The 12619-nt window shown below is 34.8% G+C and overlaps 1 protein-coding gene across 4 annotated transcripts in view; it reads right to left on the bottom strand.

The window, feature by feature from the left end:
* TMEM131 (transmembrane protein 131) overlaps positions 1–12619 on the bottom strand; it is a 247039-nt gene that overhangs the window by 165413 nt on the left and 69007 nt on the right. For all 4 annotated transcript variants that reach the window (XR_013526314.1, XM_017964076.4, XM_008980096.5 and 1 more), the window contains exon 2: positions 2382–2443. Coding sequence is in view for 3 of the 4 variants with exons in the window: in XM_017964076.4 (XP_017819565.2) it covers positions 2382–2443 (62 nt within the window). In the remaining variant the exon portion in view is untranslated. The remainder of the gene's footprint in view (positions 1–2381; positions 2444–12619) is intronic.

Raw genomic sequence — 12619 nt, forward strand, 5'->3', positions numbered from 1 at the left:
CTTTGCCACAGAACTCTGAGGTCTCAACCAAGCTCATGTCCAAGCATTTGGGCAGATTCAAAGAGTATTAGCAAATCACATTCTAGCTCACAAGCTTTTCCACAGCCAAGTCCATCTAGATACAGATTAGCAGCCTCCCTCAGCAAAAATATAAATCATGCTCCAGAATTTTTAGAATGGATTATCAACCTGCAACCTAGATATCCAGTTCCTAACAGACACAAATCCTTCATCAATCAATGAAGAGCAACCGCATTTAGGGAATTTTCCAGAAATTCAGTCCTGATTTGCCTGCCGTCCAGAGAGATCCTGTTAACAACCATCTAATGGGAGATACTTAAAACATTCAAAACATTCGTTCCCAGGGGTTCTCAAGTTCTCACCATCAAACAGATTAAAGAACTAGAATAAAGAGAGTAAGGTCATTTTTCTTAGTAGGAAGGCTTTATAAAATTAGAGCTCATTATAGTTAGTTTCTATTCAGTTTTAAAATATACAAAGCTGACTATGCAAATACTATGCAACCACTGTCTATTAGGTTTCTCAACATTTCTTTTGTAAAGACAGGAAGGATAAATTTATTTAAAAATTTAGAAGAAAAGTTTGCCTTGCAAAAGACTTACTAATTTCACTGTCAGAGAAAAAGATTCTAAAAATCCATCACTTTTTTTCTTGCTCTCTTTGTCTGGCTTAATGTATGAAATTTAATCTAAATGTATGTTAAAATGCAAATAAAAGTCTTGTTCCATGTCCCTAGTATAATTATTGTCTCTACTATCTTGATCTAATTTTAATTTTTACTTTCCTGCCTTTATTAGAAACAACAGGAAATATTTTTCCAAAATTATTCAGGTAACTTAGTTATAAATAAATTAAAAATACTATAGGTAGTATCATGTAATAAAGAGACTAACAATCACATTTGGAGGGAGTACACTGGGATTCTAGTGCCAGTCCCAGTACCACAAAGTCATGGGATCTTGATCAATTTTCCTAACCTAAACATTGATTTTTCCTAGAATATAAAATTAATTTAAAAATTATCGGCCAGGCGCGGTGGCTAACGCCTATAATCCCAGCACTTTGGGAGGCCGAGGCGGGTGGATCACGAGGTCAAGAGATCGAGACCATCCTGGTCAACATGGTGAAACCCGTCTCTACTAAAATACAAAAAATTAGCTGGGCATGGTGGCGCATGCCTGTAATCCCAGCTACTCAGGAGGCTGGGGCAGGAGAATTGCCTGAACCCAGGAGGTGGAGGTTGCGGCGAGCCGAGATCAAGCCATTGCACTCCAGCCTGGGTACCAAGAGCGAAACTCCATCTCAAAAAAAAAAAAAAAAAAAAAAAAAATTATCAGTCATGCTACCAAACAACATGTTACTTGAAAAACAAATGTTATCATTACAAAGTTATTAAGTAAGGACAAGCACAAAATATGCTAAAAGCTTGTAAGAAAGGAGGAAACAGGCCGCGAGCGGTGGCTGACGCCTGTAATCCCAGCACTTTGGGAGGCCGAGGCGGGTGGATCACAAGGTCAAGAGATCGAGACCATCCTGGTCAACATGGTGAAACCCCGTCTCTACTAAAAATACAAAAAATTAGCTGGGCATGGTGGCACATGCCTGTAATCCCAGCTACTCAGGAGGCTGAGGCAGGAGAATTGCCTGAATCCAGGAGACGGCGGTTGCGGTGAGCCGAGATGGCGCCATTGCACTCCAGCCTGGGTAAGGAGAGTGAAACTCCATCTCAAAAAAAAAAAAAAAGGAGGAAACACCTAGCCATAAGAAAGCAGGGGGTTAGTTAAGATGGCATTTACTATCTCTTTCAGCGCTGAAATTCTCAAACTCATTTTTAGCTGGGAAGCCTCAAATTGGCTTCATCCTGCTATCTAAACTAGGTCTAAAAGGAAGGACAAGACATTTATTGGATTACACTTTCAAATTTTAGGTATATTTAATGATGTGACTTACAATAGCAAATAGAAGTATAGTATAGATAAAATCTATAGTTCTTATCCTCTCTAGAGAAGTTATCTTCTAGATAAATATTTTGAGGTCCTCTATCTGAATTCACACTCAGAGAGCCTCTGCCCCTGACCTAACCCTTTCTTCTCAGATCCACAGGCACACACGCTTGCCACAGACTGATGATGTATTTATTTATAAGGTTTTAATACCACTATGAGTTTGCAATTTAAAGAAATATTTAATCTAAAAGATAACTAAGGAGGTTTTTATATTACTAATGACTCTACCAGCCAATCTTCAAAGATCATAAAATATATTTCAGATAAACCAATTCTATTTTTAAAAGAAAAACGATAACCAGATATTATCCAAGACTTAACAATGAAATAAGTTTTCAACTTAAAAAAAATTACCTGTAGTAGCCCTCCATCATCAAAACGCAGTACTTCTATTATACTCTCTGACTGAATGAATGCTGTAAAGAAAACAAAACATATCATCACTTATGAAAACTTAAATTTGATTTCCATAATATCTTTTACCTTAAAATTAATTAATACAATTTTATATTTAAAAATAGACACCTTAATGGTGATGGTTAAAAAAAATATGACTTCAGGATTTTACAAACTATGAAATACTTTAAAATAAAACAAATAACAAAGTAACTTCAACAATCTACAGGCTATATGCATCAACTTCAAAATACCGATTACTACTATATTATGAGAAAGCACAAAATAGTCAAATTCATCAAGATGTGGCTAATTATTTTCCCTGATAAACTGAAAATATCAAAAGCATACAGAAGATCACTAGAGTATTATATTTCCCCCAAGAAACGATCAGCTGAAATTCTGTATCATCTGCTCTTTTGTAGTGATGATAAGACCCAGGATTATTAGTCAAAGGGACTTGGTGAGGAAGTGGGCAGGGAAAATAGCAAAAGATTATTCTGATCTAAGAAACAGAACAATGCAAAGGCAATATATTTAAAAGCTAACATAGTTATACCATACAATCTGGCAATCATGCTCCTAGTGTTTACTGAACTGATTTGGAACCTTACATACAAAAATCTACATACGATTCTTTAAAGCAGCTTTATTCATAATCACCAAAATCTGGGGATAGTTCAAGATGTCCATCAAAGGTGAAGAGACAAACTGTGGCATAGCTATACAATGGAATATTAGTAAAAGAAAAGGCTACATACTGTATCATCCAAGTACATGACATTCAGGAAAAGGCAGAATCATGGAAATAGTAAAAAGATCGTGGTTGCTAGGAGACTGGGGGAGATAGGAAAGGTTAAATAAGTGAAGCACAGATATATTTTAGGGTGGTAAAACCATTCTTTATCAAATTAATGGTGGATACAGGACATGATGCATTAGTCAAAACAGAACTAACTTCATAGCACAAAAAGTAAATCCAAATGTATGCAAATTTTAAAAATCATTTAGGAGATTTTTAGGGGGACCATAGGATGGAATGTATAATATGACAAAACAATTTAATTACATTACAAATCAATGAATCAATCTTACTGAAGTGGGGAGGGGAGAGTGCTCACCTAAGTAACTCTGGAAATGAGTAGAATCTGTAAGACTAAAGGCAAAAGAAGCCATACATATGCACTGTATTCTAGTTGATAATGCTTTTTCCCATGGGAGTTTGAGTTAACCATTTTGATGCTACTATATATGTACACTGAAATCAAACAATTAAATACACAGTTGATGGATACTGGGAGCCAGGTATCTCACTGTTGGAATAGCAATTTATATAGAAACAAGGGGGGAGGCCAAAATGATCCAGGTGGTAATGGATGAGAGTCAGTGATATCACTATGAATTCATGTTTAGCGAAACATATAGATTATTACATACACATAGGAATACTTATAGATGTGTCTATTCATGTGTTAGAATACATACATGTATTTCCTTGCTGTGTCAGCTCTAAGGGCCTAAAGGAATGACATGCCAGTAGCAAAGAACACAGCTGGAACTCAGATCTTGTGTTCTAATATTATTTTCCAATAAAAGAAATGAGGGCTTCCTGGAGCAATGGCTGATTTGAGGACAGAGGGCAGGAAATACACAAGATGAGAATGGAGCATCCAACACTGCTGAAAAGCAAAAAACGAAGACCACCCAAAACCTACAGTGATAGGGATAGGGAAAGAAAAGTAAGAATCAACAGAAAGAGCTCCCAAATGACCAAAGCTGAAACAATCTGAGCAACAAAATGAAGTAGTATTAGATGCAGCCCAAAGTATAAAATAAATATCCATGAATCCATACTGCTATAAATGAATACATGCTGAATAAATGGGAGAAAAGGGACAAACTTCCCATGTAGTAGAATTCCAACTTATGTGATATTTCATTTGGCTTAATATGGAATTCACTGACTCTCATTTGTTGGTCTTTTGGGATTCAGGGACAACACTCACTGTCCCACACATATACCTGGCTGTTCCAGTATAACAACAGCACACAGTTAAGCAGCAGAATAAGATACTAGTTAATTAGATTACAATAGCTATTTGAATAATGTTTTTTCTGCCTGCCAAGCATCCTTTTCTCCTAAGTTTTGTAATCACATCCTAATTTTATTTTGGGAAACTCCTGTCCTCCATTTCCTCTATTTCTCTTCAATGACAGTGCCGACCTGCTCCATCTACTTCTATTCATCCCCGGCCAGATTGTGGCATATAGAGAATATTCAACAAATACTGAAAGCATGAACGATGTCCCACCTTTTTGCTCAGGTATACTAAGCACTGGCATTTGTACTCACTGATGCAAATGACCTTTTTCTTGTTATGTTATCTGCAGTCCTGGCTTCTAGTGGAATTTCAATATCAAGATCAGGGCCAATGGCGCCAAAAGAATTACTGACACAGTATACTCAGTGTATACAAGAATGCCTTTAAGTAAAGTGATAAACTCTTTAGAAAAAAGGACTATAAATATAAAAGGCTCTGCTCAGAAAAGAAAAAATGCTCACCCATCCCATTCCTCACCTGTTCCCCCAACTTTTTAACACAAACGGAAATTTCACAGAATCCTGAAAATCTTCTCATCATTCCCTACCTAAGATAAATTTATTGACATAAGAACACGATGAACAAGAAGTAACTGAACAGCCAGATGCTCACAATGTAAAAGGCAAAGAGTCAAAGCCTCTAATGAGAAGCTTTATGTCTAACTGGCAGAGGAAACCAACAAGAAACAATTGGAAATGAGCTATAGGTGGCTGCTATTAGAGGTCCAATAGAAGACCACTACATGAGTTCACACCATTGAGCCAGAAGAAATGTTTATCTAACTGATAAGAACCATATAAAGGCAGTAGTTTGGGTATACTGCATTTTAAATTAGGAGCTTTTAAAATCTATACCATTATATTATGAATTATAAATTCATATTTTAAAAGTATGAATTATGTATGTCAAAAACACGAATTATTTTAGTTGAAAAAATTAATAACAGCATCTGATTATAAAGTCTCAAAAGGAAAATACTTTGTTACACATCACTGGCTTTTCTTAAAAGATGTAGAGATAAATAGGATTCAACTCTGGCATAAAACAAATTAACATATTTTGCTTTAAACAGCCAATTATAATACCTTTCAATTATATGTCTAAAAAAACAGAATACTAGTTATAGACTTAATCATTTCACAGGCAAGCAGTTATTAAGCTATAAAGTATAAAAAGTAATCAAAGTAAGTCGTAGTCACATCTCCAGATTCAAAACCACAACTGGTAACAGCTTCCTCTCCCAAAAATATTTCCCCTAATTTTATGCTGTCCCAAATTTTCCTGATGTTCCTTAGTTCAAGCATCAAACAAATGTAATCGAAATAAAAATAAACTAATAATTATTGATCACTATGGTATTAAAGTTCAAACTAATCCTATAACACAGACATTACTGATCCCATTTAAATAAAGAGACACAGATATACTTAGCAAGAAAGTAGCTAAAGAAAACTATGAATTTCAGCAACGTGAATCTGTACTTCTAAGTCCATCCAACTTACTTTCAAAATAAATTTTACAGAATGCTTATGACTAACAGCACCTTCAAGCAACACAATTTTTTAAAATTGGGCATATATTTCTGACAGTAAGTGAGGAAAGTAAGATTTGAAAAGGAAAGGAAGGGATTTACATTTCTGGCTTTTATGATTCTACTCATATTTACTCTGAGGCTGGGCTCAGTAATATCTACTTTAAGCTCCTCATACTGACTCACATGACTAAGCTGTCTGAGAGTAACAAAGCCAATAAAGTGTAAAAATGTCAATGCGTCAGTTGTTTCAAAATAGGAACACTTGGTTTCAAAAGAGCCTCAGAAACTGAGTGTTTACTTCCCTATTTCATTTGGTAAAGAATGGCATTTATAAGATTAAAAATATCCTCACAAAGACAAATCTTTGTCTACTAAGTTTTTGTTTTTTCTTTTAGGTGAAGATATTTTTCTGAATATTACAACTGATGACTAATTATAATTTGCAATTTTCATACATCTAAAATAACTCATTAAAAAAACAAATGCTATAAATAACTAGCAGAAATATATGCACATTGAGGGGGTGGTATCAGGCATTAGGAACCTAGGTTGTCATTGTACATCTTTACCTCCTAGCCTTCACAATCTCCTCACCCACAAAAATCACAACTAGTAAAAGCTTCCTCTTCCAAAAATATTTACCCCCAATTTTATGCTGTTAATGAATCCCAAACTTTCCTGATGTTCCCTAGTTCAAGCATCATACAAACTTTGGACTACTCAAATCAGTGATTTTTAAACTCTCTTCTACAAAAACCACAAGGAGAAGAAAGGACCACACAGGCAGGCCTCAGGAGGGTCCCCAAAGAAGACACAAAGCTTTACGGCTCGTGTCTTCCCTTCCTTCAAGTCTCAGCCTTGACCCCACTCACAGTGCAGCGTTCCTTGGCTGCTTCAAGCAGCCCTGTTATCAGCCATTATATTTCCTATCTTAATTCTTATCACAATTTGTAAAAGTTTCTAGTTTGCTTGTCAATAATCTGTGCCTAGCAGCAAGTCTAAAAAACAGAAAATAAGAAATTCTCGTTAAGATAAAGACATTGTGCTTGAGCCCAGGCGGCAGAGGTTGCAGTGAGCTGAGATAGCACCACTGCACTCCAGCCTGGGTGACAGAACAAGACTGTTTCAAAAAAAAAAAAAAAAAAAGACATTGCTATTTTAGAACTAAATATTGTTAATGCCATTAACATCTCTTTTATAGTTACACTTACTCATTATTTTGTTTCAACAAAGGGCTGAATATAAAACAATTTTAAAACATTCTGGACTAGGTCCATATGGGTCCCTTCTAGCTGTAAAGATGCTGTATGATCAAATCTTTGTTTCTTCCCTCATTAGTTTTATTATCTGAAAAATGTAATATATACTTGTCTTCTTGCCACACTAAAAGTACAAAGAAATTCATATAAGTCATACTCTAATTTTGTCAAGCCCACTCAATATCAACTTCCTAAGAAAGGCTGTATCTGAGTTGTTTCACTAAAACTCAAAATACAATCCTATGTAATTCAGATGTGCAGGCTATACACCATACATCTAAAGAGATGAGCCAGAAAGGTTTTTCAAAATTAATTTTATAGCTAATGACAAAATACCATAATTTTCATCTTATCCTGAAGTGTCTAAGTCATCTAAAAAGATCTGTAAATTTAAGTTATAAAATGTAGAACGAATGCTCAAGAACCACCTACTCTTAGCAGCTTCAGTATCAGAAAATCACTAAAACTCTGAAGCTCAAACTGCAAATGCACTAAAAATTAAGCTATTATTGGAAACACAGCCCAAAACGGTAGGGATAAACCTAAAAAGGATGACTGCTAAAATGAAAGATTTAAATGTAGTCATGTACCATGTAATGTTTTGGTCAACAACAGACAGCATATATGATGGTGGCTCCATAAGATTATAATATTGTATTTACTGTACCCTTTTCTATGGTTAGATACACAAAAGTTGCCACAGTATTCAGTATAGTAACATGTTGTACAGGTTTATAGTCTAGGAGCAATATGCTGTATCATATGCCTTCAGTATGTTGTAGGCTGTACCATCTAGGGTTGTGTAGGTACACTCTATGTTAGCTCAATGATTACATGGCCTAACAACACTCAGGATGTTTTCCACATTGAGTGATGCGTGACCACAGTACCTAAAGTCTCCAAACATAACAAACCATCCAAGTGTCCATCACAGATGAATAGATCAACACGGCAGTTACATAATGAAATATTATTTACCCACAAAAATGAATTAAATTCTGATACATACTACAACATGGATGGACCTTGAAAATATTGTGCTAAGTAAAGTAAGTTAGAGAAAAAAAGGGCAAATACTGTGCTTCTACTCACATGAAAAATCTAGAATAGGGAAATTCACAGGGACACAAAGTAGATTAGAGGTTACTAGGCAACAGGGTAAGGAGAAGTGAGGAGTTGTGGCTTAATAGTTGCCAAGTCTCTAGGGTCATGAAAAAAGATAATGGTGGTGTTTGCATAATATTGTGATTCATGCTACTGAATTTTACACTTAAAAATAGTTATAAATGGGGAACTTTATGTTACATATATATTTTTTAAACTACAGAATAAGTCATTAACTTAGGTCAAAAAATTAAAAATATTACAAATTGAACCCAGCAATGTATAAAATTATGTGTCATGACCAAGTGATCTGTATTGAAGGTATGCAAGACGGACCCCAAATTCAAAAACTGATCATTGTAATTCACCCCTATCGACAGGCTAAAAAGGAAAAATACATGATCATATCAATTGACACGAAAAAGTATCTAACAAAACCCAACACCTCTTCATGATAAAAACTCTGAACAAGATAGGAGAAATGCAGAACTACCAAAACCTCAACCTCTAGATAATATTCTTCTTATTGGTAAAAGACTGAATGTATAGGTCCTGAGACTGGGAACATGTCAAGGATGTGCCTCTCACTCTATTCAACATGGTGCTAGAAGTTTCCTTAACACGGCAAGAAAAAAAAAAAAGACGAACACATTGGGAAGGAAATAATACTCCTTGATTGAAGGCTACACATTGTTTATGTAAAAACCCCAAGGACTCAAACGAAAAATCCTTCTTAAAGGTAATAAGTACCTATAACAAGGTTGCAGAATACAAGGTCTAAATCCTAAAATCCAGTACATTTCTATAAACTAACAATTAATATGCAAAAATCAACATTAAAAACATAATGTCATTTACAACTACTCCAAATAAAATGAAGCACTTCAGATATAAATCTAAGAAAGCATGTGCAAGATATATGTACTGAAATATACAAAATGCTGACAAAAGAAATCAAAGAAGACCTACATAAAAAAGACATACTATATTCATGGATTAAAAGACTCAAAATGTAAAGATACCAATTCTTCCCAAATTGATCTGTGGGTTTAATGTACTTCCTATAAAAATCCCAGGAGGATTTTTTTGTTGACAAGTTTATATGAAAAATTAGATAGGAACAAACCCTAGAAGTGCTAAAAACAATCCTCAAAAATAAGAATAACATGGGAGGAATCACTCCACCAGACATTATGTCTTACTGTATAACTTCAGTAACCAAGACAGTGTGATGGTGGCAGTGGGACAGACACATAAATCACTTGAAGAGCACAGAACACCTAGAAATGGAACCACATATATGCCTCACTGGTTTTGACAAAGCTGCGAAAGCAATTCATTAAAAGAACAACTTTTCAAACAAATAGCACAGAAGCAATGAGACATCTATAGACCAAAAAATATATATTATTTTAAAGAACTGACCTAATTCTTGTAATTTATACGAAAATTAACTCAAAATACATCACTGCTCTAAATTTAAAATGTAAAACTATATAACTTTTTAAAAAGGATAGAGAAAAAAACTTCAGGATCCAAGGTTAGGCAGTCTTCCTAGAATTGACACCAAAAGCATAATCCAGAAAAAACAAAAATGATAAATTGTTGTACCTCATCAAAATTAAAAACTTTGCCCTTCACATGACCCTGTTAAGAGTATAAAAGGACAAACTACAAAAAGATATAAAATATTTGCAAACCACATATTTAACAAAAGTCTAAAGATCTAGGTTATATTAACAACTCAAACAGAAAAGAACAATCCAAAAAGCAAGTGAAAAGATGTTCAACATTATTAACCATCAGGGAAATGCAAATAAAGCCACAATATCAGAATGGTGAAAATGAAATACCCATTCCTATCAAAGTATCAATATCCTGGTTGTGACTTCGTAGTATTCTTTGTCACGATATTGCCATTGGGAGGAATCAGGTACAGGGTATACAGAATCTCTCTGCATAATTTCTTATAACAGTTTATGATTCTAAAATGATCTCAGTAAGAATCTGTATTAAATAATGAAATAGCTAATGATAAATTCTGATAATTATTTCTACCTGCTCAACAGTTTATCTTCAAAATGTTTTTGTAATAGTAATTATTAAATGGGTTAATATTTATAATATTAAGATAACATTTAATTTTAGGACCTACATGCAAGTATTTTAATTTAATCAACTGGTTTCGACTGCAAGAGTTGAGAATGGTTTGAAAAAACAAAATAGTACAGGAGAAGAAAAAAAGCAACAGAGAGTACTGTCAGTGAAAATGGCAAAGTTAGGAACATTTGAAAATTCTCTCACCCTGTAACAGGAACAAGAAAATTGGCAGCATCAGAATAAACTTTCTAAGAACTCTGGCAATTAACCAAAAGCTGGCAGCAATCTCCAAAAGCTTGCAGCAATCCATGGAGTGTTAATGTATTTTAAAGAGCTGAATCTCAACAAGAACAGTGAAATGTGTGGCATTTAACTTTTCTATTCCCATTTTCTTCTCTCCAGCTCTGTGACAGCACTATAACCAACAGCCCAATGACAGCAAAAACCAGCAGCCTGACAGACACTAAGGGTGGCAGAACTATGTTGGAGTTCCTTGAGAGCACGATTTCCAGAGAACTGTCTTTATCTGACAGTCCCAGTGAGACCCCACCTGGAAGGCTATTTTTATTTGACCTGACTCAGAGCTTTTCCACTGTGAAAATCCTTGACCCTGGGAACATTTGTCACAAACCTTTTAGAGGAAATTTTAAAAAATTGGCTGCAGAACAATGTGGTAGGTGACAGCTGGACCAAACAATAAGCAGAACAAAAAGTTTAAAAGGAAAAGTTGGGAATAAAATGTCCACAGGGGCTATAAAAATTGTTGACACCTTCCTGCTAATCTAGAAGGTGTGTGGATGCATCCGGCTGTGGCTCTGCATGTGCCCAGAATAGACCTGAGAAATCCCTAGCTCTCACACCTGGGGCTGACCCCAGTCTCTGAGAAAACAGAAGGTAAAGGCTAAGAACAGCTGCCAACTGCCTGGCTGAGTGTTTTGATGTGCCCCAACACACATATGCATGCAAATACACACACAGACCTCTCAAAAAAGACTGGGAGAATTACTGGTTCCAGGTTTTTAAGGAAATCTCTCTTCAATCATTAGATGACTATGAAGCTCATCATGTGGAGACTTCAGTAACCATGCACTACAAATAATATAGATTTAAAAGAACTAGTTCAGAAAGTCACTAAACAAACAGTAACAAAAAAACAACAAACCTTAGGGAGGGCAAAATCTAAATTTCAGAGTTGCTACCCTATATGTTAATTGTCCAGTTTTCAACAAAAAATTGAGAGACATACAAAGAAACAAAAAAGTATAAAGGGTAAAAAAGTATTCAATAGAAACTACCCTTGCGAAAGCCCAGGTTTGGGAATTACTAAATAATTTAATTTGGCCATACTAAATATATTCAAAGAACTAAAGGAAATGATGTCTGAAGAACTAAAAGTCTCACCAAATGGAGAATATTAAAAAGAGACAGAAATTATTAAAATAATCAAATAAAAGAGCATAATAACAGAAATGAACCCCGCCCACTGCATAATTTTCAAAGAAATTTAAGGAAACAAGAAAGTATGGCTCATATATAGGAAAAAATGCAATCAACAGAAGTGGCCCCTGAGGATAGGACTTACTAGAAGACTTTAAGCTGTTTTAAATATTTCAAAGGAATAAAGGATTTACGTGCAAAACTGAAGGATAAGAACAATGCCTCACCAAATAGAAAATATCAATAAAGATATCAGAAAAAGAAAACAAATAGAAATTCTGGACATAAAAGTACAATAACTAAAATAAAAATTCATCAGAGGGGCTCGATAGCATATTTTAGCAGGTAAAGGAAAGAATCAGCAAACTCGAAAATAGGTTGGTTGAGATTATCCAGTCTGGGAAATAGGAATAAAAATGAAGAAAAATAAACGAGTCTGAGTGATTACAAAACACATGAAGAGTACCACCATCTGCACAACAGGAGTCTCAGAAGAGGAGAGGAAAAAAAGAGCATGAAGAATATTTGAAGAATAGCTGAAATTAGTCCAAACAAAATTGTTACAGGTTGATGTCAACTGTAATTCTCACAGCAACCATTAAAAAATAAATTTTAAAAATTCAGACTTTAAGATAAAAGTTGCTACTAGAGAAAAAAAGA

Source organism: Callithrix jacchus, chromosome 14 (assembly GCF_049354715.1).
Source record: "Callithrix jacchus isolate 240 chromosome 14, calJac240_pri, whole genome shotgun sequence".
Taxonomy (NCBI): domain Eukaryota; kingdom Metazoa; phylum Chordata; class Mammalia; order Primates; family Cebidae; genus Callithrix; species Callithrix jacchus.